This window comes from Perognathus longimembris, chromosome 23 (genome assembly GCF_023159225.1).
Source record: "Perognathus longimembris pacificus isolate PPM17 chromosome 23, ASM2315922v1, whole genome shotgun sequence".
Classification (NCBI taxonomy): Eukaryota; Metazoa; Chordata; class Mammalia; order Rodentia; family Heteromyidae; genus Perognathus; species Perognathus longimembris.
In genome coordinates, this window is record NC_063183.1 from 16658579 (window position 1) to 16685845 (window position 27267).

Below are 27267 nucleotides of genomic sequence, written 5' to 3' on the forward strand. Positions count from 1 at the left end.
TCACTGTCAAGGAGCAACTTCCACCAGCTTGTCAATGGTCATGTCAACTGACAAGCACAAGGCTGCAGTGCGGCTCAGATCTGCCTTCTGACCCTAGGGACATTCCTCAAGCCACTACCAAACAATGGGGGCCCAAGCATTCAATGTCCTTAGGAGATTCACTTCTATTAACCTGGATCTGGAGCTTGGCTAGGGCTGGTAGGCCATCTATGCCAGGAAGGCAAGGCCCTGCCTATCATGCTGCTCACCTTACTAGCAGGTATACTTTGGCCACGCCCCAAGAACCAGACAGATGGCTACTCAGAGCAGGGAGAGCTTGCTATGACCAAGCCCTGCCCTACATGGAGACCACAGGTGGATACCATAGACAAAACCCAGGGGCACGGAGCTCCTGCAGGGCATACAGCAGTGGCATGGACTAGGAGGTGAAATCTCATCTCTAAAGGAGGAGAAGGTGCCATGTTTGGGAAGTTTGCTTAAGTTGGAAAAGATACAATTCGTACTTCATGGAGTGCCCACTTCTGCTTCAGGAATTCAATGAGGCTGGAGACTTTTCGATGTAGCTCCACAATCATCCTATGAATATGACAGAAAGCAGCAGTTACACCGAGCAGGACGGACACCTGTGGATGAGCACCGAAGGCTGCCTAAGCCCAAACCACACAAGAGAGATAAATGGGGCCTTGGCAGTACACCAGCAAGACCCATGGCTCCCTTTACTAAAAATCGACTTTATCCATTAAGATCATGGTAGGTTCACATGAAACTCTAATGTGGTGGGGTCCAGGTCTCCTTCACTCAGCCAAATCCCCCAGGCACCTTTCAAGAAGCCAACCCTAACAAACCCTAAGAAGATAAAATATACACCTGGACAGGATGTGCCACTGGCATGTGTTACCATGTGGGGGAATCTCAACACTGGCATAGCCAGTGATAGGAGCAGTCACAGCAGGCTTCTGTGTGTAGCTCCACTAATAAAAAATATCTAGACTAGGAGAAAGTAATGGGAAGGTGCTAGGTGCTGGGTAGTGCCAAGCATCCGAGAATGACTGTGGATGGGCATAGGGTTCTGGAGGTGATATTAATTTTCTGGAAGTAGACCGAGATGGAGGTTGCACAATACTGTGAAAGTACTAAAGTATACACAACAGTAAACTTTAAAATGACCAAATTTTTTTTCCTCTTTCTGATCAACTGGGCTTGAACATAGGGCCTGGGCTCCATCCCTGAGTTTTTTTCAAGGCTAGCACTCTACCACTTTGAGCCACGGTGTCACTTCTGGGCTTTCTGGTGGTGACTTACGAGATAAAAGTCAAATGGACTTTCCTGCTTGGACTAGCTTTGAAATGCAATTCTCAGATCTCAGCCTTCTGAGTAGCTGGGATTACAGGTGTGAGCCACTGGCGACTGGCTAATGGTTCATTTTATGCTGTGTAATTGTTACCTCAACTTTAAAAACTGTATAAATGAGGAAAAAGTCTATAACCACAGTGGTGCCTGTGCATAAATCAAATTCAAATCTTTGGGGAACTGGCGAGAGAGAGAGATAGTAAAGGCTTTATAAGCAAAGATGAGGAAGGCTCAGCAGACACTCAACCTGAGTGTAACATCCTTCAAAGCTTCCACTCAGCCCCAAGACTCCTGCCAGGATGTGGGACTTTAGTCCAGTGCCTCCAGGTCTGGAGGCGTCAAACCACTCCTATGATAGTGGCACTCTCTACCCTGTCCTCACATGCTATCAGCACATGGGGGAAAAAAGCTTCTCACCTTTTATTCCCAGAGAGTAATGCAAACCCCACCCCTTACACCCTGCCCAGGAGGTCCAAACCCCTCCTCATGCTGAACACTATGTCACCTGAGGCGTGGGTTTTGGGCAAGGCTCTGCACTCGGGCCCAGGCATGGTTGTTGCGTGGTTGTAGCTCTACAGGAACTTTCAGGGGCAGGCGCACTGGCTTCTGGTCTTCTTCATCACTCAGGCCTGTGAAAGGAAGATCATGAAAGTCTGAGGCACACAACCTCAAGGCAAGAAGCAAAGCACTTTGCCAGAGAATGAAAACAATGAAAGCTGTGGGTAGACTGCCTTGTGATGGAAAGCAGGGAACAGAAAGGGAGGCACAGAGGCCGTAGCAGTGACACAGCTGTTTCTGGTTTGCCTCTTGGGAGTCCACGAGACTTGTTCCTATCAGAATGCTGCCATAGCTAGACATGACTTGGTGGGCATACTACTAGGCCCAGAACATTCCAAATTTAAAAACAATCTATTCACATGACTGAGGTAAGATGGGGCCAAAGACAAAATGACTACAGCAGATACACTGCTAGCAAAGCCTGTCCATCACAAAATGGATGAAAACATGGGAGCCACACTTGCTTGAGCCTTCTCCCAGAACCACCTACCATCAGGATCACAGAGCTTCTTCAGGGCCCGGCACATGGGTGCTTTGATCCTCAGATTTCGCCCTTTGTAACGTACTGTGGTGGCCCTGAGGGAAGAGTGAGGAAGCAACGCTCAGGCCTTGAAGTGAATGGAAATAAGAGGCAGGCAGGTATAAATCACACCAAGCACAATTGTGTTCCCACACTGTCCTCACGAAGCTGCATGTGGTTGCCCAGGACTGTAGATGGAGGCAATAAGCTCTGGACATCTACCTTCCTGACTAGGGGATGGATGCCTGCTGGTCTCCTGCTCAATGAACTCACTGAGGCATAGTTAACAGATTGTCACACCTCTCTGGAGGTGGTCCCCATCTTAATGTGCACCTCATTCTTGGGGCCTGAGAGCTAAAGCTACTGAGCATATCTATGTGATCTCTATGGAACTTGACAATCCATCTTTCCACAACTTCTGTGCCACTTCTTATGATCACCAGGCTGTATCAATACCATACCCTGTCCCTTTGTAATCCACACTGGCAACGCCAGGGTACATGTGGTCAGAGAGTAAGGTATTAGATGTCCATGTTCAGTCCTCAGCCAGTCCAAAATATGCTTGCCAGACCTTCTACAGATTAGAATTACAAGAAATACCATGCAACTATGGAAATTAATATGAAGCAAGACAGGCCCCTTCTAATACACTAAAGGCAAGTGTGGTGGTACACACATATCATTCTAGCACTCAGGAGGCTGAGGCAAGAGGGTCTCCAGTAGCCAGGTACTGGTGGCTCACATCTGTCAACTTAGCTTCAGGAGGCTGAGATCTGAGAATGTCAGTTCAAAGCTGGCACCGGGCAGAAAATCCACAAGACTCTATACCTAATTACCTAGCAAAATAATGGACTGGAGATCTAGCTAAAAAGCAAGTTCACATATTTGTATTACTAGATATAACCACTCAGATTCTTTTTTTTTCTCTCTCTCAAACGTGAAGTTTATGACCAACCTAACATTGGTGTATTAAATAGTTCAAGGGCCATGGTTCTCTGACAGTCCCTGGAAAAAGGAAACTAAGAAAAATTATAACCTGAGCTCCCTTTGAATGTGTGACACACAAGGTTCAATATGAATATTTTTCTTTTTTTTTTTTTTTGCCAGTCGTGGAGCTTGAACTCAGGGCCTGAGCACTGTTCCTGGGCTTCTTTTTGCTCAAGGCTAGCACTCTACCTCTTGAGCCACAGTGCCACTTCTGGCCTTTTCTATCTATGTGGGCCTGAGGAATTGAACCCAGGGCTTCATGTATACGAGGCCATATTCCAAGCCCCTCAATGTGAATATTTCTATAGGATCCCTGACAACAGACACCAGTGTGACTCCTCTATGAATCAGGAGTCTGGGTCCCTTTTCATAGGAGATTTACTTCCTTCTCCACTGGATAAATCTAATCAGTATATGCCACATTTAATGCCTCTGGGTCTTCAAACAATGTAATAGGATTTCATTTAGTTAAGAGCTTTCCGCAATTCATTTACTCTTTAATTTAATGTTACCATTCTGTAACTGAAAGGAGATTTACAATTAATTGAAAAAGGTCTGCATTTGGAAGCATGGGCAGGAAGCTAAGCACTCCAATTTGCTTTTCATCTTACATCAAATCAATTTGCCAAGCCAGGCACTTGGGGCTCACACCAGTAATCCTAGTTACTCAGAAGGCTGAGCAAGATCAAGAGTATCCAGATTCAAAGCCAGACAGTCAGCTAGGGCAGACAAATCCAAGAGACTCTTATCTCTAACTAACCAAGTGTGAAGACGTGGCTCAAGTGGTAGAGAGCCAGCCTTCAGAGAAAAACTAAGCGACAACTCAGGGCCCTGAGAATCAATATAGCACACAAAATTTTTCCCTATTTCTTTCTGTTCTACCTTTTGCGGAGCTTTGTTTGTCCTTAAAAACTAAAGTCTGTTGGGAAGAGAATTGATATATAAACTAGTGGAGTGGAAGTCTAGCGATAGAGCCACACGAGATTCAACATATCTAAGCAGTGGCATGAGCACCTCGGGGAAGGCAGACCTCTTATGGTGCTGGGAAACAATTCCCACAGGCAAAAAGATGATCCCCTGTGTAAACTGCCCCTGGCAAATAAAAAAAGTTAATTCAGAATGGCTCCCAAACTTCAATGCAAAAGTATAAAACTTCTATAAGGAAACACATGGGAAAACCTTTGACTGAAGCCCAAATAGCAGGAGATGTCGACTAATAGGACTTCATCAAACTAAAGATGTTTGCTCTGTGAAAGGCGCTGAGCAATGAGAATGAAACACAGGCTGCTGACAGAATGTATCTCCAAGTCACCTATCTGATGGAAGACTAGAGCTAGAACAGAGAAAGAACTCTTTAAACACAATCATTAAAGGGCACAGATTTGAACAAGCACTTCACTGAAGAAATCGGAGCAGCAAATAAGCACGTGCTAGGAAAAATGTTCAGCATCACTGAGCACCAGGGAAATGCAAGGCAGAGGCACCCAGGATGCTGCTCCACACCCACTGGCACAGCTCAGAGTGATGGGATGTGGGAGCAACTGCCATGGCTCTGCAAGGCAACTTTGGAGGGTTTTCATGAAGACCATATCTCCTCCTGCTAGGGTTCACTCAGGCACAGGAAACCCATGTGCACATCAATACCTCATGGAGGAGGTTTAGTCATTTTTCAATAAGCACTAAAAAGCCCTACAGAGCCCAATTTGGTTCCACAGGCATGCTCACATGACAGAACCACACTCAGCAGGAGAGGGCAATAAGCTGCAGCTCCATGTGCCAACACCCAAGAGCTTCAAGTGCACAGCGCTGATGCTACACGATGGCTTTTTCATTTTTTTTTGGCCAGTCCTGGGCCTTGGACTCAGGGCCTGAGCACTGTCCCTGGCTTCTTCCCGCTCAAGGCTAGCACTCTGCCACTTGAGCCACAGCGCCGCTTCTGGCCGTTTTCTGTATATGTGGTGCTGGGGAATCGAACCTAGGGCCTCGTGTATCCGAGGCAGGCACTCTTGCCACTAGGCTATATCCCCAGCCCCTCGATGGCTTTTTCAGATGATTTTCTGGTAAAGGCCAAACACTGTATTAAGCAGTGCTGCAGTGGCCTGTGGCAGGGCCTGGGGTGCTAGACCTATTCTGTCCCCAGACAGAGAAACTGCTATGTCCACAACAGACCAGACAAATCTCAGAGAGAATGGAGACCAGACATCACCTTCCAGGAACAGCAAAGGCCCTGGTGGGCTGAGGGAGAGACCACTGAGAGACACGGCAGCCAACAATGAGGATCACATGCCAAGTCAGCAAAGCCCCGTCCCCTCAATCCCTACTCTGCAGCAAGCAGTGGCAGGGTTGGGCCTTGCAGTGCTGCCTAGCAGCATGGTTATTAGGACTGACCTAGGGCAGTGCTGAGGTGGGAGGCACAGTCGGCACAGGCATGAGGGTTTAGAGAGCTTCCAATCCTCCAACCAACCAAGGCAAGGGAGCAGCCCACTCAGAGCATGGGAGGGAAGCAGGAAAGCTGGGGTTCCCAGGAGGAGGGACTTATAGCCAGGATGGGTAGATCTGGACTGTTCACTCAGGAAAAGTGACAGAGGCCCTGGGAAGAGTAGAAATAACCACGAGAGAGGGTGTAGTGAGAGGGGGTGAAGATACAGTTTCAGAGAGAACCACAGGGCAGCTATAGAACTGGAGAGAGTTCAGGATGCAACACCTTCCTAGCTTGGGGGCTGACTCTGGAGACTATCAGAACACAGAAATGGGATTCAAAAGGACTCAAAGACAAACTGCACAGGCTAGGCCAGTGGGTACCTGACAGTGTTATCAGAAAACCTCGGGGACCAGTCAGGCTATATCCACAGAGCAAGCACTCTGTGTAATGACAGGTTGGAAGCAGAGACTGTCAAAAGTAGCCAGGATTGAGCAAGTCTCAATGGAGCAGTCCATGGCCCTGGTGGTTTGTGACTGCAAGAACAGTTGAGCTCTACAAGTCAGGGGAGAAGAACAGGGAGCCAGTGGGGAGCACTGGCCTCAGAGGAAGAGGAGGCAGGAAAGGCCACTGAAGTAGCCCAGGAGATTGGAGAAAACACAATGGGAAGGAGAAAAGACATGTAAAAACACAGGGGAAAGACAGAGGCAGAGAATCTGGCTGTGTTCAGATCAAACTGCAGGCACGGGTGTGTGAAAACAGTCCCTACCCTGAACACAAACAAACTGCAAACCTGAGAGGATAGTAAGTTCTAACTGTGGTGGTCCTTGTGCAGAAAGTACTCACTTCTGTATTTCAGTAATTCACAGGAGCAAGCATCTCACAGTACGTTTCACTTGTACTTACCCAACCTGAATGAGTTCATTCAATTTTGTTGCGTTCTTGTCATCCATACCTTTAAATGGAAAGACAAATGAGTGAAGCCATTAGATTTTTCTATTACCACCTTCCTCCCAAACACCAAATCCTGATACTTAATATCTGGGCTTTTCCATAATAAAAGACCTATAGTAGCTCCAGCTACTTCCCCAGAGCTAAGGCCTTTTGCTCCTCCTAGCCACTTTCTCAAGGGTCCATGCTCACTGAAAAGCTGAGTCCTTCTTCCCCATTCCCTGATATGGACAAATCGCTCCCTTAGCCCAGACCACCCAGTTCTGATGAGTTTGCTTCTTCTAGTATCCATGGTATAGAACATACTGGGCACACTTTCCCTGTTGACTGTGAGTGGGCCCTCATCTATACAGAGTCTGGAATCAGCAGAATCCCAGGGAATGGTTAAATCTGATGCCCACAGTGTTTACTAGAGCACGAGCCTCACTTTCTCCAGACTCATCTCTGTCCTCAATATGTGTGGGAAAGAAGCTAGTGGCAGAACTGAGGCAGGGCATTTCAGTGCTCATTTTAAAATTCCTTTAAGTCTCCTGCATGATTGGAGAACATAAACATAGACAGAGCCAGGTTGAAAAAGATAAAGATAAAACTGTAAAAGCAGCCAGAGACAGACTACACTTATACATAAGGAACAAGAAACCAAACAATTCTCATTAGAGGCAGTACAGGCTGAACATGGACAGCAGTGTTAATTCAATCAATGAAAGAAGGAACTTCTGGGGCTGGAGACATAGCTCAGTGATAAGAGTATTGTCTAGAACATGCAAGACCCTGGGTTTAAGCCACAGTGAAGGAAAAGAGGACAGGAGGGAGGGAAAAGGGAAAATATCAAGTCAGAATTCCACATCCAGCAAAAATATTTTTTCAAAATGAAGACAAAAACTAAAGTTTTTCAGATAAATAGTAACTAAAAGAAATCATAGCTGGTATAACTGGTTTCTTCCTTGATAAGAAGTATAGAAGTTTTCAACTCAAAGGGAAAGAGCTCAAACTGGAAATGTTGCCTCAGGAGGGGAAGAGCACAGGACTGAGCATGTGTGAGTGAGCACTTGTGAAAATAGAGTCAGATATACTGTTTCCCACTGAAGGACATCAATCCCACTTCCCTGTGCCACTGCAAGCACAGATGTGTGTGGAGTGCATGGCAGTTTTGGACAGGGAGGCCTGTCCTGGAACCTACTCCAGAACCATCTTCAGGTGAGGGAGGATGGGACAGGCACAAGACTTTGCAGTCCTGTCTACATCTGGCAGGTTACACAATGAGAGGGCTGGAGGTGGAGCCCAAAGGAAGAAGAGGCCATGAAACCAGATCACTTAGGGCCTTGTTGACACATGGGACTTTCTGTCCCATGGGACTGTCACATGGGACTTTCTGTCTTGGAAGAATGGAAAGTGGGAAAGGGGAGAGAAGAGGCAAGAAAGCCCATCTTGGTGACCTGTGATGCTCCAGCCCCTGGCTGAATGATCTCAAGCGATGACACTGGTATAAGGAACACCATGCCTAACCCCCTGGAAGCCATCACCAGCCCCTAGGCTTGCAGCACTGTACCAGGCCCAAGGAGGACCTTTGCACAGGACTTTTACGTTCATGAAGGCACTGATGAAGGAGCCAGTGAGGCACTGCTATACAAGGGCAGCTCTGTCTCTCCAGGGTGAAGAAGCAGACAACCCTAAGCAGATCACTTACTGCCCTCAAGCTTGAGTGCTCACAGTCCTTTTCTAAATGGATGACACTAGCCCACGGAGAAGCCACGAGGGTGCTTCACATAATCAGTGTGTGGATACTCCAGGACAGGACAGAGACTCCAGTCAGAAACCCTAGGCAAAATGAGGTATGTGGAAGAAAAGTTTCAGATTCATTTTTACAAGGGGCTCAGAGAGAGCAGCCTATGCACAGATGCTTGGGGAAATACAAACAGGTCAAGAGGTACTTCTTCGAAAGGACAGCAAGGCAGTGGGGCTAGGGGCCCCAGCGTGTGGCAAGCTTAATGAACTAGAGGCTATCTCCTAAGAACCCCCTATGGGGCCAAGAGCTCTGACAGTTCCATGTGCCAGGAGCCCCCACATAGGCTCCAAATGCACTAGGGTAAAACTTGAGTGCCACTTTGCCATTCTGAGGATGGGCAGCAATACTCACAGCCCCCGATTTTCTTGCGTAGCTCCCCATAGCAGATGAGGCCATACAGCTCTTGAGATGACTTCTTCAGCCCTCGAGAGAACACTGCAGGACAAGAGAAAAAACAGTGCTCAAGTAGGGAGACACAGACACTCAATGAGAACAGCTGTGCATACAGACTGAAACCAGAGTGGATCAAAGGAAGCTCAGGCTCACATAGCCATCCCAGTCCCTCACTCACACATGATGCCGACTGTGAGAGAAGCTGGCAGAGCATACAGGAACATTTGTAATTTTCAAAATAAAAACCTTCACAAAATGAGCTGTAGAGTTTAAAACATTATCTTTGAAGAGTAGAGCAAATGTCTCCTGAAGTCACTTGTTCAGAACAGCAGGTTCTTACAGCATGGGAGGAATGGATGTGAGCACCATCCTACCTATTGTCCAGCAGATAGGGTCTATCCCCAGGACAGACTTTTCCAGCACAAATAAGTCTAACACTGGACCCTGGAAACCTCCTACCCCACTGCCTGTTCTCACTAGCTCACAAAGGATTTGATACTGAATCTCACACAATATCTACCCCTTAGGAGCAAGTACCAGCCTTATTTAGAAAGCTAAGAGACAAACATGTATCACTCAACACGGTATCCACTATGCCTGGCCATCAGTGTGAGTCGAGAGTGTGTGGAAACTCCAGAAGGCTCATCCAAGGGGCAGATGACTACTCCCTAGAGCCATTCGGGACATTAGCAATACACAGAGAATAGCAAAGAATAGACAGGAAGTCCTGCCACCCTGGAAGTCTGGACCTTAGGCACTGGAAGGAGAGAGAATCCTTCTGTCTAACCACTGTGATCCTAACAATGCAGCATTGGGGACCAGCTACCCATGTGGAAACAGGGCAGGATTATAAGATGCTGAAACCCAAATGGAACACACATTGAGCTACAGACAGGTACAACTCGTCCTTGGCAGCACAAACCCTTCTTGCTTATTCCTGCTTTGGTTGTTTATTTTTTTGGTTGGTTGGGGCTTGAACTCTGGGCCTGGGTGCTGTCCTTGAGCTCTCCAGCTCAAGGCTACTGCTTTACCACCTGAGCCATAGCACCACTTCCAGTTTTCTGGTGGCTAAATGGAGATAAGAGTCTCATAGACTTTCCTTCCCAGGCTGGCACTGAACCATGATCTCAGATCTCAGCCTCCTGAGTAGCTAGGATTACAGGTATGAGCCACCAGCGCTCAGATGGCTCCTATTCTTAAGGAGTAAGATAACCTGATAAACTACAAATGAAGTAGCTTTTTAACAAATTCAGAATGATGATGGGGCAAATCTGCTCAAGGTATATACAAAATGCATTTATGGACATGTCAAAATGAAATCACCTTGTATTGATAATTGGTACTAATGTAGTGTAGAAAGAAAGCAATAGGGCTGGGGATATAGCCTAGTGGCAAGAGTGCCTGCCTCATATACACGAGGCCCTAGGTTCGATTCCCCAGCACCACATATACAGAAAACGGCCAGAAGCGGCGCTGTGGCTCAAGTGGCAGAGTGCTAGCCTTGAGCGGGAAGAAGCCAGGGACAGTGCTCAGGCCCTGAGTCCAAGGCCCAGGACTGGCCAAAAAAAAAAAAAAAAAAAAAAAAAAAAAAAAAAAAAAAAAAAAAAGAAAGCAATAAAAGACCATCAAAAATACACATAAAACATATGGACCATAGCTACTGTGTTTAATGTGACATAACAGCATATAAAGACCACCATGGGCACCTCTAACCGGAGACTCTCAGCCTTCCCCACTAGTAGAAGACAGCCAGCTGCAAGAGGCTAGACAGTACAAAGGATTCTAGTGAGTCTCCTGGTACAGCTTCATAGAGGCAAATGGGCCCCAGTTGCACATAACCACTTTGGCAGGCCCAACAGAACTTCAGGACTACATGGAAGACATGAAGCTGGTGTACGGTCAGGACAGAAGGGGGCTGGAGGAAAGAGGAAAGGATGCCTGCTAGGTCTGTTGACACAGAGCCACTACCCCTCACCCCTGGAGGTGTGTAAGAGCTTAAAGGAATAATGCCTCCAGGTACCTAGGAAGCATAGGGCTAGGAGAACAGCAGAAGGTGAAAAAGTCGAAAAGAATCATCTGCTTCACTACTTTCTGACATCAACACAAGAGAACTGCAGGTTTGGCAGGCCCTGGGAATGAGCATTTGCACTTTAGAGCTATGGATGAGACCCGAGTCTGCACTTCCCACCATGTAGAAATGTAGGGCCCACCCCACTACCCCACATCAAATACAGCCTCTCCATCCACACATCATCCACAACAGCCTCTAAACCCTAAACCTGCTGGCAGCCTTCTCATTTAGAGAGCTTTTCTAGACCAGCCAGTGTGGCTAGACCAGCCAGTGTGGCCTGACTTTCAGAATGTTACTAAATAACACACACACACACACACACACACACACAAAATCAGAGGCATACATGGACTTTCTCTGGAAGGCAAAAACACTCACTTCAACCCGATATAAACCAAGACAGGGTCAGGCACCTGTGGCTCACACCTATAATCCTAGCTTCTCAGAAGGCTTATATCTGAGGACCATGGTTCAAAACCAGCTTGGGCAGGGAAGCCTCTGAAACTCTTTTTTTTTTTGCCAGTCCTGGGCCTTGGACTCAGGGCCTGAGCACTGTCCCTGGCTTCTTCCCGCTCAAGGCTAGCACTCTGCCACTTGAGCCACAGCGCCGCTTCTGGCCGTTTTCTGTATATGTGGTGCTGGGGAATCGAACCCAGGGCCTCGTGTATCCGAGGCAGGCACTCTTGCCACTAGGCTATATCCCCAGCCCTCTGAAACTCTTATCTCCAATTAATCACCAGAAAACTGGAAGTGGTGCTGTAGCTCAAAGTGGTAAAGTGCTAGCCTTGAGCAAAAAATCTCAGGTACAGCACTGGCCATGCCACCGATCAAAAGCACTGGGAAGCAAGTTTCAGGCTGGGTGAGTGAGGACAATGCAGAAAAATGTCCTATGGGCACTTCTGAGCAGAAGCCATCCATGTTTGGTGGCCCTGGGTGGGTGGGTAGGTGGGGGCTACAGCACACTCACCATTGTCGAAGTCAATGTACTTGGTGATCTTATGCCAGGTGCGGTAGTAGAAGTGACGGACCTGCTCTTTGTTCTTCACCATGCTTGCTGGCTTCCCCTTTTTCTTGTACTTCAGAGCAATGTTGTTCTGAATAGCTTCAAAGTCTTTTCCGTGCTAGAAAATAAAGCCCACAATAAAGTGCAGCAGTTAAAACAAAGCGGCTCATTATTTCAAAAAATACCAGGAGCAAGGCACTGTGGTACATGCTTCTAACTGCAGTTATCTGGAAGTTGAAGCAGGAGGATATGAATACAATCAAGAGTTCAGGCCAGGAAGTGGCACTGTGGCTCAAAGTGGTAGAGAGCCAGCCTTGAGTATAAGAGCTCAGGGACAGCATCCAGGCCCTGAGTTCAAGCCTCAAAAGTGACAAAAAGAAAAAAAAAGAGAGAGAGAGTTCAGGCCAGCCAGAGTCTGGTGACTCACACCTGTAACCCTAGCTACTCAGGAGACTGAAATCTGAGGATCGAGGTTCAAAGCCAGCTGGGGCAGAAAAGTCCATTAAGACTCATCTCTAATTAACTACAAGAAAAGTGAAAGTGGAGCTGTGGCTCAAAGGGCTAGAGCTCTAGCCTGGAGCAAAAAGCACTTAGGGAGAATGCCCCTGCCCTGAGTTCAAGCCCCACAAGTGGGTGAGGGAAGGGGGAGAAGAAATTTGAAAAAAGAGTTCAAGCAGGTCAGGGCAACACAATGAGAGACCTGATCCCCACCATAAAAAACAAGAGGCAATACACAGGATTCTAGCTACCACATAGTGAGACCAAAAGAGGATAGTCTTAGGAGGGCATCACAAAGGTACAATACTCAAGTGCCTCTTCATATGTATATGAATACATATATGTAAATGAACTCCAAAGATATGAATAAAGGACTTTTTTGTTAACTTTTTTTTTCTTATGACTCTGTATTCTTTACCTTATAGGCGGTGTATTGATGTGCACATCTGTGGGAAGGTGAGGGGAAGGCACAGAATTAGAGGAAAAAGCGTGGAAAAAGTGCGGCAGTGGAGTGCACTGGATATTGATGAAAGTGAACTGTGCAACTCATGGGTGGAGATGGGATAGAGGGATTGGGAAGGAATGAGGGAACAGATGACACTACACAAAAGGAAATGTACTTATTACCTGATATATGTAAAGGTAACCCTGCTGTATCTCACCTCTAAAACAATAAAGTAAATTAAAAAAAAAGTCTCATAAAACATGAAAAGCAAAGCCAACTCTGAAATACCTCCTTTTTGTGTCTATCTCAGACAGAGACCATCTCTTCTGCAACTGTCTCTTGACTTAGGGGACAATGGAAGCAGAGGCCTCACTTTCCTTACAAGACTTCCTCACCAGACTAGCCTAGCACCTAGAGTTCTGATCCCTGAAACAAACTATATGCCTCCTAACAGTCAACCTCATATATACCTGCTAGAGTTCCTTAATACGATGGCAAGTCCTGGAAGGGCAGGGCTTGCTCTGCACATCTAGCAAGACTTCCTTCTGGCTTTGGAGCCACTCAATTTCCTCTGCATTCAGTGCTGTTCTGAGCTAGGACTCCACTGGAAGCCTCAGTCAGAAGTGAATTGCATCAAAAAGGCAGTAAGGGATTAGGGGTATACTCAATGATGGACCCTGTGGTTAGCAGACACAAGACTCTAGGTTCTCCCCCCATACCAAGGGTTGGGAAATCAAACCTTCACAAGCACTGCAGAAATAATGCTCCTCAGAGTAGAAGCCTGCACTTACCACAATCCCACAGCTCAAGATTTCATTTTCCACACTCCCCAAATAATGAGACTCAGAGAGGCTCCATCAAACCCCCACCTACTTTTAGTCAGACATACAAAATGTCAGGCAAAAACATGTATACTTACTAGCATGTTCTTTTATTCCCTTTTCTCCCTCACACAGTGAGATATACAGTACCAGTAATAAACAACCATTATTATTAACCAAGGATTTCAGGAAAACTAAAAACATTCCTTCCCAGAAAATGAAATGAGGTTCTGAAGATGTAGATCAAGCAGCCTGTCTAGCAAGCTTGAGTTCAAACCTCAGTACCACACACACAAAAAAAAAGAGGAAGAAGAAGGCGGCTAGCTCAACAAGAATGAAATACACTAACTCACTTTAAAGAAAGTCAGAAAGCAGGTCATAACAAGGAATTCATCCCCTACTATTTATAATCAACAATCACACCTTCCTTTCCCTATCCAGAGCCCCTACAGAGTCCAATCACCCCAGGATGGAAAGATCACACTGAAGTACTAATAATTTCAAGCAAGACTCAACAACAGTTATGGATTCTGACACTGTAAGAACCACAGAGCTGCCTAACAAACAGCTGTAGAGGGAACAATTTGGGGATAGAATCTATACAACAGCCTCCATGTTATTCCAAAATTTACATTTGTAAAAAGAACACTGAGGGGGCTGGGGATAAGGCCTAGTGGTAAAGTGCTTGCCTTCGTATACATGAAACCGTGGGTTCGATTCCTCAGCACCACATATATAGAAAAGGCCAGAAGTGGCGCTGTGGCTCAAAAAGCCAGGGAACTGTCCTGGCTCAGGCCCTGAGTTCAAGCCCCAGGACTGGCAAAAAACAAAACAAAACAAAAAAAGAACACTGAGCCAGGCACAGGTGGCTCACCCCTATAATCCTAGCTTCTCAGGGGGTTGAGATCTAAGAATCACAGTTCAAAGCCAGTCCAGGCAGTCCATGAAACTCTCATTGTCACATTAAACAGAAAAAAAAAAAGCCCAGAAATGCAGCGGTGCCTCAAGTTGCATTGCTAGCCTTGAATGAAAAAGCTCAAGGACAGCTCAGGCCCTGAGTTCAAGCCCTATAACTGGCACAAGCATACACGCACACATGTGCTCACACTCACATGCTCACACACACACACTCATGCACAAAGAACACTTTTGGATTTGTTTAAATGATTTCACATCTATCCAAAGAAGTCTCATCTTTTGCAGGGACAAAGAGTCAGACTACTGACAGATCAGTGATGACCGCCTGGGATTGCAACCTCAGGAGGAACATCTTCAGCTGCAGGAAGAGAGCGAAGACAAGTCTGTTCACTTTTAGCAATGTCTCCTTTCCTTTCTCTCTGTTAACAGTTCATGGCCTAAATTTCAAAGCTACAGTTCTTGATTGAGCTTGTTTCCTACACTTGGCAAGTCTTCTCCATCATCCCAATGAACTATTAAAAAGAGAAGCAGAGGGGCTGGGAATATGGTCTACTGGTAAAGTGCTCGCCTCATATACATGAAGCCCTGGGTTTGATTCCCCAGCACCACATATATAGAAAAAGCCGGAAGTGGCGCTGTGGCTCAAATGGTAGAGTGCTAGCTTTGAGCAAAAAGAAGCCAGAGACAGTGCTCAGGCCCTTAGTTCAAGCCCCAGAAGTGGTAAAAAAAAAAAAAAAAAAAAAAAAAAGGAAAAGCAGAATGACACAGATGACTCATGCCTGTAATCCTAGCTACTCAAAGAGGCTGAGATCTGAGGACTGTGGTTCAAAGCCAGCCTGAACAGGAAAGTCCATGAGACTCATTGCCAATCACCCACCAGAAAATGGGAAGTGTAAGACTGTTGTCTCCAATAAACCACCAGAAAGCCAGAAGAGTAAGACTGTTATCTCCAATAAACCACCAGAAAATTGGAAATGGCACTGTGGCTCAAAATGGCAGAGCATTAGCCTTGAGGAAAAAGAGCTCAGGAAAAACACTAGGCACCAAGTTCAAGCCCCATGACTGACTCCTCTCCCCCCAAAAGGAAAAGGCTCATTAACTAAGTAACCTATTCCCAATTCCACACACCAAAGAAGTCACATAAAGGAAGGAATATACACAAAGATGTTCACCATTGCATTATTCCTATTGACAACATCTCGAAGGAATGGCAATGACCAGCATAGGGGAACGGTTAAGTAGTATTGGGACTAGCCAGACTCAGGGGATACTCCCCATATGCTGTGATTACTTGATTCCACCACTGGATCACAACACCCAAAGGGAGGGACAGGGCTGTGAGCCAATAAAACTAGAAATAAGGGAGTGTGTATACAGGTCAGTTTGTCTATACCTGAAATCGAATATTTGTAAATGTTAATTAAGAAACTGAGTAGCAGGCACCGAGTGTGGCCACCTCACTGGACAACATGTCTGAACAGTCACTTCTTTATTTGTAGTGTTTTATCTGGTTCCATGTTAGCTGCAAACTCTGTTATACAGCTGCTGCTACTCTGATGGTACCCCACTTGGGCATCCTTACTCAGGGATTCCCCCACCAAAACCAGCCCACTCCAAAGCCACAGAAAGGTACAGAGGAGAGGCTCACACTCCAGTCAACAATGTATTTGTGAGACAATGAGACCCTTGGGAAGAAGCAAAAGTGGCCCTGAAACACACAGGGGAAACAGGAGGCCAAAGTCAGAGCTAAAGAAATTCCCACCCATCCAGCCACTTTGGGGCTACCTGATGAATCTTGCTTAACCTGTAGCCATGAGGCAAAGAGATGTGGGGAATACAGACAAGGTGGGAAGTGCAGGATTCAGGGAGGATGGCCGCATCTGCCACCCCTTCTCCAGAGTACCACATACCTCATACAGTCCCTCGAAGAAAGTATTCTTGTCCTCTGTGCTCCATGACTCCCATTGCCGCCGGACCTTCTTGCCTTCTTCCTTCTCAGTCCCTGAAGACCCTAAGTTCCGGGAGGAGGAGCGCGAGCCCCCTGCGGGGGTGGCAGGGGCAACCCCAGACACGTTTCCAGATGATGACGCACCACTGTCAGCTCCTTGGAGAGAAAGGACTATATACAGTAACCTCTTCCAAAAAGGGCGGGGGGGGGGGGCGGGGAGAGTGGGGCAGGGGCACACTGCCTGCCATCTCGCTGAAGCTACTCCACCAGGAATGCCAGCAGGATAATGCTCAGGAGAAAATGAGTCTCAAACAACAGAAGCCTGAACTGACCAGGTGACACAGTGAGGACGACAGAGTCCTTTCTGAGCAGCCCTGCAATGCTGCGCACTTGTTCAACCTGACATTCATACTCACAGAAGGTGCAGAGACCTACCCCCTTGGCAAAGCCGATACCCTGTTTCATAGTCCCTTATTCAGATGCACTTTGGTTAAAATATTCTTACCATCTTTTCAAATAAACAAGTTGAACTTCAAGTACCAGAGAACATTTATGTGTGTAAAATGTGACCTTCGTCCAGACACAATCAGTACAATAGAATATAAACCATTTAATGCCGGAAGATCTATAATTTAGACTTATTCTTGATGTATTTCCAGACTGGGGTCTGGAGCACCATGAATTTCCCAAGCCCTCATACTGCACCAGTCCCTAATCTAGGAGCCCTTCCAGGCCATCCATATATCACGGGGAGGTCTGGAGGAGAAATGGAGGTCACAGATGTCCTTCTGACTAGGCAGTCAGAGGACTGCCTTCTTCCTGGAAGGATAAGGTAAAGAGACCATGAAATGCTAAGAAATCTTCCAACTTTTCAACAAAGGTTTAAAAAAATAGTAAAAAAAACAGTCAGGTGTAGTGGCCCAAGCCTGTAATCCTAGCTACTTGGGAAGCAGAGATCAGGGGATTACAATTCAAGGTCACCCTGGGAATAAAGAAACTTATAAGATTCCATCTTAGTCAATGGCTGGACATTTCCCAGTCACAGGAGAAGCAGAATGGCTGGGTGCAGGGACATATGCCTGTCCTCCCCAGAGGCACAGGAAAGCACAAGCAGGAAGATTAGAGTTCAGGCTGGCCAGGGCATAAAGCAAGACCTTACTCTGAAAATAACCAATGCAGAAATGGGCTGAAATTGTGGCTCAAGTGGTACAGTACCTGACTATCAAATATGAGGCCCTGAGTTCAAATTCCCATCCAAAAGAATAGTTCTAAATACCAAACCACCTAGTTTGCACTGAGCCCCTTACTCTTGAGAAAGGGCTGCTTGGCCACCTCAGCATCATCCATGATACAGGACTTTAAAGTCATTTCCAGTTTCACAACAAACATTCATGAACTCTCTCCTCTCGTCATAGCTTACCAACCAGCTCTACCTGGACCATTTAGCTTAACTTCCCACAGTTCCCCTTCTTGTCTTCCATGCATGCATAAAAGAGTGCACACAACTTAAGTCAGATACCATGCTAATTTAGTGAGACTGGAACATAACAGTGGTGCTTCTGATGAGAGTAAATCATAAATTAAAACAGAATGGAGTATATCTGAAATGGAGGGGACCACTGGGGCAAAGAACAGGATGTCACACTTGGAGACATGAAACAAAGCTGTGCCAGTGAGACTGGTAGGGCCCTTAAGTGGCAAAACAACTCCTCAGTGGGACAAGATACCTTTCCACTGACAGGCAGTCAGCTTGCTCAGCCCTTCTTTTTGATGTTTTAGAAGTGGTATTTCCTCTGCAGAGGAAATTAAAGCAAGCTGGACATCCAAAGAAAGGAAATCACCCATGTAATCATCCAGGCATTCTAGACCTCAAAGGCGTTGTGAAAGTAGAGTAGATTCACATACTTCAGAGAAAAATGCAGTACATCTGATCCACCCCAGGAACTTCAGATGAGGACATGGCTTCCTTGCTTAGCTCAAGCAGTATAAAAATAGAAGAGAGGCCCAAAGACACTCTCGTAAGACTATTTTAAAGGAAACCACCTAGAAAAAGTTACCCTCAGTTTAGAGAGGAAAAACAACAAAAGCAAATAAAGCCTAGGGGAGTAGTAACCAAGGGGAAGAGCAAAAACAAAGGATAAGGGGAAAAAGAAGTGCAAGAGATGTAAGACAATTTCAATTCTTTCCAGGTGGGAATGTGAGAAATCCAACCAAAAAGAGTCAAAGACAAGTTCCAAAGGCATTTCTGAGACCACACAGGGGTTTGAAACTCATGAGCATGGCAAGAAGTAAACACCCAAGAAGCCTGAAGGGAAGCAGCTCGTAGGCAGAGAGAGGACAGCGTTTTGCTCTCCCACATGTGAATGAGCCCAGAGGCCTCACTCAGTAGATGCTACAGCCCAGGATACTTCAATGGACAACTTCTGCTGTTCAGTGACCCCACACCAGCACACCTCAGGCTCCAGATGCCTCCACCACAAAACAACCTCTTCCTCTCAGTCCACACCCACCTCACAGTGCTAGCTGCCCCCATGGCCACTGTGCTTCTACCACAAGAATTCCAACAGCCCCCTTCCTCTCTGTTCTCCCAAACCTCTACCCAATGGCAGACTACTCTCTACAGTGTGCATCTGAGGAAAGCAGGCATATTGCCTTGGCCTTCCTTCCCACCATCTTGGGAAGACTACCAGCTACCATACACAGCTTGGGAATACAGAACATTATTTCAATTCCAAAATGTATGCAAAAGCCTACCTTTATCTCATTCTTACAACGCAGATTTACTACTCATATTTTTCACAGGTGGGGAAATTAAGGCAATGAAAGTCTAAAGGCTGCCAGGCAGCACAAACAAAAAGCCAAGATGGGGCTGGGAATATGGCCTAGTGGTAAAGTACTTGCCTTGTATACATGAAGCCCTGGGTTCGATTCCTCAGCACCACATACATAGAAAAAGCCAGAAGTGGCACTGTGGCTCAAGTGGTAGATTGCTAGCCTTGAGCAAAAAGAACCCAGGGACAGTGCTCAGGCCTGAGTTCAAGCCCCAGGACTGGCAAAAAAAAAAAAAAAAGCCAAGATGGGGACTGGGAATATGGCCTAGTGGTAAAGTGCTCACCTCATATATATTAAGCCCTGGGTTCGATTCCTCAGCACCACATATATAGAAAAAAAAAGCCGGAAGTGGCCCTGTGGCTTAAGTGGTAGAGTGCTAGCCTTAAGCAAACAGCAGCCAGGGAAAGTGTTCAGGCCCCGAGTTCAAGCCCCAGGACTGGCAAAAAAAAAAAAAGCCAAGATGGAGGTGTGGCTAAAGCAGTAAGGCACCAGCTGTGAGCAAGTGAGCAGACAAGACAAGTAGGAATGTGAGGCTCAGAGTTCAAACACCAGTGCAAGCATACACATAACTCCCTCCACAGAAAAGTCTACTCCTAGACTCAGAGTAATAAAGCAGAGGTGTGTAGAGAAAGCTAGACAAGAAAGAACTCCATATTCTCCACAAGTCCTTTGTTCCAAATGTCTATGAGGACTGAGATTGGCAAGACAGGAAGCCAGCAACTGAAGGAGCTGTCAATCATAGCAATCAATGTCCATATGTGAAAAGGTAACTGGAAGGAATAGGAATGGTTGAGACAGATGTGGGAAGGGGGTGACAGAAATGAGACTGATCAACATACACTGTACTCATAAATTGGCATGTTGAACTGAGAACTCTTTTACAAATATTTAATGATAACTAAGAAAATAAATTTAAGAACTCAATCAAACAAAAAGATTCACAGTAAGGAAAAAAAAAAAGATGCCAGAGCTTCAACTGTGAGCTTTCCCTACACATGTGGAAGTTTTCTTGCAAGTGAAATACTTTGCAAAGTGAAAAATGCTCATTTCCTTTTGACCCCTCCCTGTCTGCCACCCCAAGTGGAGATTTCCAGTCCACAAGGGAAATGATCCTCCAGAGAACCAGTTCTAGAGACTGGCTGGACAACACGCACAGGACTGTGGTCGCCTGTCCTTCTCTCCTGCATGGATGAAAATGATGACTAGTTTCGTTCTCACTGAAGCCTGATGGGGAATGTCCAGGAAATGGTGAAGTGCATCAAAAGGACAAGGCTTCCCACTTCCCTCTGGAGAAAGCTGTTACAGCTTAGCTGGCTACAACTGGAAAAAAGAAGTCCCAAGAAACACAAACTCTAATAAATCTTATTAATAGTAAACTTGAAAAGTCAATTTCTGCTCCTAGGCCGCACAGTCAGACAAGCATGATCAGAAGCATCAAGAACGGGACAAGTTAACCAGAAATTTGTTCCACCCAGGTAAGCCCCTCAACTGTAAAAATGAAGCAAACCTCCCTTTGTGGCCCCACCTGGACATCAAGATTTGGGCATCCCTTCATTTATGTACAGGGAGATGGGTTTGTTAGTGCCTTCACACCAACATTTCCTTCCAGCAGCCCCAGCTCAAGGCCACAGCAATGGCTCCCATTCCTTCTTTCATAGGTGGGGACACATATCCCTGATGGAAAAGCAAACTTGAAAGCAAAGTGCAGTCAGAGGGAGATGGAAGATGTGGGGACACCAGTGGGCAACCAGGTCCCACACTGCTGAAACCACCTCCACCAAAGCCAAGGAGTTTACATGAGTGAAGACAGACCGGAGAAGCTCAAGTGTACCTGTAACTAGCAGTGAAAAGTTACTTTTTTAATCAAGACTATGATACAAATTCAATGTTTTCCTAACCCAGTATCAATTTTCACACCAAAATATATGTATATGCAGGAAGTTTTAATTTCTGAAACATGCAAGGTCATCTCACACTTAAATCCTTAAGCAAGACTTGTCACTAATGAATTAGGAATCCCAGGAATCCCACCCACTTCAATTGTGAATAAGATAGAAGTGAGTTTAATGGGACACATTTGCAAAATGAATTCTCTAGTAACTGCTGAAATATTCTCTTTTTAAAACTACCAGTACCATTAGTAAATTTAAATTAATGTTTGCCAAGGAACTAAGTGAAAGATTTTTTTTTCCTATGCAGAGCACACCAGGAGTCAGGGTGCTATCTGCTGTTTTTAAAAAGTGCTGCAAACTTGGCTTGAAACAATAGAATGTAAGAGCAGTTTGCCTCATAGTTAAGAAAAAGCACCAGGCATACAAGGAAGTATGCGCATATGGAGAACAAAACATGCCATTTGCTTTTCTTATTACCTCAGTGGGGACCCCAGTAACCCCAGTCAAGCAGTGACATTCTCAACTGCCTCTCAACACTAGGACAACACACCAGAGTGTGACCTGAAGTCGGGTCACGGTTGTTTGCACCACGGGGGGTAAGGTGGAGGGGAAGCAAACATCCATGCACTAACTAAACCCGGGTTGACACTCCAGGAGTTCCTTCTCAGTGCCCTTGGTACTTTTCAAGCCAAAGAACACTTCAGTGTTGGACAATGAGGCAGTCTACTCCTGTGGTTATTGGTCACTGCTTTTGGGTTTCCTACAAATTCTCTCCCCATTAATTTTCAAAGCCAGTTCCTTTGTTGAACTCCCAGCACCTGACAGTCTGAGGAAAAGCCAGAGCAAGTACTTTCTATCCCCATTTCTAAGCTATTGTTGGTAGTTTAACATGGCCATCTGAGAAAAGTCAGCAGCGACCCTGAGGGAATCTATTTGACTTGCCCAAAGAAAGGGCACTAGCTGCCCCTTCCCCTGGCACAAATACAGCGAGTAATGCCTCCTGGAAGGAAAGAGGGGACACATGCCCTTGCAGAGAGCCATCCAGGGCGGGCTCCACGGCTGACACGGCCGCAGGATGGGGAATGCCTACCTTTCCCGCGGGGCCCCGAGCTGGCGCCACCGCTGCCCACTGCGCAGGGCGCGTCCTTCCTGGGCCTCTTGGTCTGAGGCCGCACGCTGGACCTGAGGAAGTGGTGCTGGTCCTGGGAGCTGCCCTGTGGCGGGGACGAGGCCTGCGGCGCTCCGGGGGCTGCGGGGGCGCCGCCGGCCCGCGGGGTCGGGCCGTCTCTCTTTGTGCCGCTGCTGTCCTCGGCCGCGTCCGCGCCGCCGGGCCCCTCGACGTCCAGCGACTCCTCATCGGCTGCCCGCTTGCCCAGCTTCTTGAGCCCGTCCTCCCCGCTGCCGGAGTCGCCCAACTTCACTGTCATCCTGCGGCGGGAGAGGCAAGGGGCTGTGAGAGGCGCGGGCAGAAGTTTACCGCCGGCCTCCCAACATGGCGGCCGTTGTTTGTTCCAGCGCCGCCCGCCGCCCGCCTGCCAGGGCCCGCACCGCGCCGGGCCGGGACCTCACCCCGGACCTGCCGGGTCCCGCCCGACCGGCCCCGCGCCGCCGCGCCGGCCTGGCCGGAGCCACCGCCCCCGGACGCCCCCTGCCCGGCCCGCCAACTGAGCGCCCGGGGCCGACCCGGGCGCGGCGGATCCGCAGCCCGACCCCACCAGGTTTCAACCTTGCCTCAGCCCCCGGGGTTCCGACGCCCCGCCGTCCCGCCACCCACCCGGAGGGGCCGAGGCTCATGGCCCGGCCTGCGACCTCCTCGTTCCCGCGCCGCACGCAGCCGCCCGGCCTCGCCGGCGGTCCACCCGAGACGCGCGGGGTCCCGACGCGCACCTGCCCCGCGCAACGGCCCGCGCTGCCACGGAGCCCCGGCCCGCCCGCTCGGTCTGATGGTGGCGATGCCCGAGGGTCGGGCTGCGCGCTGCAGTACCCTGCCCGGGCGGCGGACGCGGGCCGCCTGCGGGCTGTGCCCACGGCAAAGCCTGAGCAACAAAGAGCCTGTTGCATGGAACGGGCCGGGGACACCCGGGAAAGTGACAGCGCAATTATAACCTCGTCTGATCGCAAGAATCTTATGTCCGCGGTCTTGGGTGCAAGGTAAGATGTCCGTAACAAAATGCAAGACTGATAGTTTGAAGCTTGGAGGGACCCTAAGGCAGGGCGAACCTAAGAATCGAGCTTGGACCAACAACCCGCAGTCAGGGCCAGTGCGGTCCGTGATGAGGCAAGGCACTCCCGGACATAAGTGATACTCCGCTCAACACGACGGCCGAGAACGTCCCCACTCACCGGGGAAACCAGCACACGACAACACAACAAGAACCACCGCGACACTGCGGAGGGCACACGGCAGGCAGGCTAGGATCTCTTCCGAAAGACCTGGTGGGCAGAAACGCAGGGCAGCAGCACGGCTCTGATGTTATCTGCCACAAAATGGAGCTTTCCTCTACTGGAATTGGTCGTTCAAAACACTGACTTTACCAAAAAAAATTACTGTATTTTAAAAAAACATGGAGAAGAGACAACACACACCCAGTTCTAAAAGAGATTCCACAACTTAAGACTTCTGCTCTCTCTCTCTCTCTCTCAATCTGACACACTTCTACCTCACCAAATGCCAGCTCCCCAAAAGCCAGCCCACAGGTTCCTGAGTGGGGGCGCCCACTACCCTCGCGCTACCCCGCCGGGACAGGAGGTGCTCGCCCGTGCGCCAGGCCGCGTCCGCGGGCGTCGCGCGGGGCAGGAACGCGGACGGCCCTCTCGGGCCATTCCCCGGCGGCGGAGGACTCGGGCGGGAGTCCGTCACTTCCTGAAGGTGGGTGGCGCCGGGACGGCGGGCCTCATCCCCGCTCCACACCCTTCGTCCCGTTCCGAGTGGGAAAACCTCGCACCTCCCTGAAGGAAGGACTGCAGGCGGCACGCGGCGCAATCCCCTCAGCCCACGAGCCCCATGTGCACCGCGGCCACTCCGCGGGCGCCCGAGCCGCGCGCACCGCGGCCCCTCCGACGGGTTTCCGAACGCAGTCTGCGGTCACCTTTTTCATCCACGCCCCGCCGCAGCCTGGCTCCCGGGTCCCCAGGCCTCCGCGGGCGTCCGCAGAATTGGCCGGGCCGGGCAGCTGCGGCGAGGCCGCGACGCCGGGCGGATGGCCGCGGACCGGCCGCGGTTACCGGGAAGTGTGAGCCCCGCACGTCCCGCTTTGCTAGCTAGCTCGCGGCTGACGGGGCTCCGGACGCCCAGACCGCCGCTGCTCGGCCTCGGAGGCCCGGACCGCCGATCTCAGCACAGTTCCGGCTACCGCTGCCGCCGGAGACACCGAGACGGCTCCGGGGCGGGGCGGGGCGGGCGTCACGGACGGGGGCGAGCACGCACGAACTTTCCGGCGGACGCGCCCCCTAAGCGGAGCTACTATTGGTCCAAAGCGGGCGACCACGCTCTCACGCACGGGATTTGGGGACGGCTCGCGACGCCCGGCGTGTTGTGACTACGGCCTCGCGCCCGTGCGGGCCGTGCGTCGCTTCTGATTGGGGAACCGGTAGCCAATAGGACCAGCACCCTGGCTGTGATTGGCTGCCGCCGTGTTGACGGATGCGTGAGAAGAAGTCGCCGCTTCAACGCGGCGTCTTGAATCGCGCGCGAACCCGGGTGGGGAGGATCCGGCTTAGGGAGCCGATGAGAGGATTCGCACGCCGTGGCGTAGCGTTTGTCAGTTTTCCTCATCATACGCTGAGGGGGTTGTTGAAACTAATGTTTACCAGAGTGAGAGTTGAAAACTAGGCCTCCCCGGTACCGGCGAGGTCAGCGCCCCTCAGCCCTCTCGCCCGCCGGCGTGGACGCGCTGCAGTGGTCTGCTGTTTGGCACTACCGGCCGTTGGTGGACTGGACGCCAGCTGGGAAGCCCGCAGCTGCCCGACCGAACCTCGAGGCTGGGCCTGTGGCGCGCTCGCCTGAGGCGCAGGCGTGGCCTGATATGCCCGGTGCGCGCTCTGAGGGAACGGCGCCGACCGGCCCCGGATGTCCCGGGGGAGCTCCGGAGCTAGGCCTCGGAGTCGGGGGCGACGCCGCGGAGCTGTGATAAGGTAGCGCGCCTCGGGTGGGCAGGACGTACCCGAGGAGGACAGCAGGAGCCTGGGGCGGGTGAGATAAACCCGCAGAGAGCCCCAGGGAGTCGGACGCCGCAACGTTTGGATCGCTACAGTCCGGGTCCGCCGCGGGAGCCCGTAGAGGAACACCACCACTTGGGCTCTGGGGCGGGGCCGCGACAGGGAGGCGCGCCGGACACTGCTGGCCTCCTTCGGCTCTTTCCGCCTCCGGGCGTCTAGGCCTCGCGACGATCTCGGCTCTTTCCGCCTTGTCGCGCGGCGTTGTCGGGGCAACGCGGGCGGCGCTGTGGTCCCTCCCAGGTGAGTATTCTCGGACCGCGCCGAGTCCAACGGGGGCTGGGGACGGGCCTGCCGAGGTCAGGGCTGGGCCGGGATCTCTCTGGGATGGGCCTGCTGACGCGAGGGTGAAGGCGGGAGTCGGGCCTGCCGAGGCCCCGGGGGGTCTGGGACGGGCCTTCCGGACTCCTCCGTGGCGGGTTTGGCTCCCAAAGTCACTCCCCACCATTCTTAGGCACCCCGACTGACCCCAGTAACTGTGCGGGCGTCCCTGTGGATGGATGCTGTGTGGAGTGGGCAGCACCAGCCTGGGGCACTGGAAGGAACAGGAGGGCCCTTGAGCGACCGTCTGGCGGCTTAGAATGATAAGATAGCAGTGAACTCTGCGCCACTCCCCTACCCCTAGCCATCCAGGCTCTTCAGTAATGTCAGATAGATGCTCTGCGCCGGCCTAGAAGGCTAGACGCAGGGTGGCCACTGGTGCCTGCCCCTGAAAGCCTATGTTGGAACCCATCCTTGAGTTCCTGACATTGTCATCGAGAAGTAACCATCCTTAAAGCATCCTCCTTATAAAGGGCTACCATGACGGAATAAACGCAACATTCTTTCCGAAAAAAGGTGATTTAAGGGGACACATTTAGGCCCTAAAGATGTAGGTGAGGGGGAGTCAACAAAATAAAATAGTGAAACGTTTTTCCTTTTTCCCTGAGTTCTGCATTTGCCAGTTTTATGTGGTAAATACTGGAGCTTCTTTAAAGGAAAGAATGTGTGTTTCCTGAGGACATTAATAGAATGCCGATTAAGTTCATGTCGTTCAACTTTGCTACAGCTGCTGTGGTTTTTGTTCCTGATTCTCCAGCAAGGTAATATTTCTGTTCTCTACCACTTAGGAGTTGGAACTGGACAACATCCTTGAAGTTTTATGCTTTTTGTAAAGGACAAGAATATTCTTATTGGAGACCTTCTTGTGGGCAGTTTGTTTAAAAGGCAGCTATAGAAATTAAAACCATCCTTACTATTGGAATATAAATGATCAAGAATTGTGTTTGTGGGCTGGGGATATAGCCTAGTGGCAAGAGTGCCTGCCTCGGATACACGAGGCCCTGGGTTCGATTCCCCAGCACCACATATACAGAAAACGGCCAGAAGCGGCGCTGTGGCTCAAGTGGCAGAGTGCTAGCCTTGAGCGGGAAGAAGCCAGGGACAGTGCTCAGGCCCTGAGTCCAAGGCCCAGGACTGGCCAAAAAAAAAAAAAAAAAAAAAGAATTGTGTTTGTAATGTAGGCTTTTAAGATAGCTTACTTGCTTTCATCTTCATTCTCTGTTGACATGTGCTTTATTTGCCATCATATCCAAAGTCATTTCATATGCAGTTCTTTGCTTCTCATTTTGTTTTTCTCTGTTAGCTCTTCCAAACAAAGTTGCCTCCTAAGTAAAACTAT

At 49.2% G+C, this 27267-nt stretch overlaps 2 protein-coding genes across 6 annotated transcripts in view; one reads left to right on the top strand and one right to left on the bottom strand.

Moving 5' to 3' along the window:
- Cramp1 (cramped chromatin regulator homolog 1) overlaps positions 1-24755 on the bottom strand; it is a 42180-nt gene extending 17425 nt beyond the window's left edge. Inside the window, exons 1-9 of one of the 5 annotated variants that reach the window (XM_048332926.1) lie at positions 24618-24755; positions 22483-22820; positions 16631-16824; positions 12003-12156; positions 8923-9006; positions 6741-6789; positions 2399-2484; positions 1856-1979; positions 495-576 (exon numbers count right to left, since the gene is read on the bottom strand). In XM_048332926.1, the coding sequence (XP_048188883.1) occupies positions 495-576; positions 1856-1979; positions 2399-2484; positions 6741-6789; positions 8923-9006; positions 12003-12156; positions 16631-16824; positions 22483-22819 (1110 nt within the window). In that variant the 5' untranslated portion in view covers position 22820; positions 24618-24755. Of the gene's footprint in view, positions 1-494; positions 577-1855; positions 1980-2398; positions 2485-6740; positions 6790-8922; positions 9007-12002; positions 12157-16630; positions 16825-22482; positions 22821-23735; positions 23936-24481 lie in introns of those variants that run through there. The other 4 variants (XM_048332928.1, XM_048332929.1, XM_048332925.1 and 1 more) reach the window with 4 other exon arrangements.
- A 1315-nt stretch (positions 24756-26070) lies between these two features.
- Positions 26071-27267, top strand: part of Ift140 (intraflagellar transport 140) — a 57469-nt gene continuing 56272 nt past the window's right edge. The window contains exon 1 of the mRNA XM_048332924.1: positions 26071-26689. The gene's annotated coding sequence lies outside the window, so the exon portion shown is untranslated. The remainder of the gene's footprint in view (positions 26690-27267) is intronic.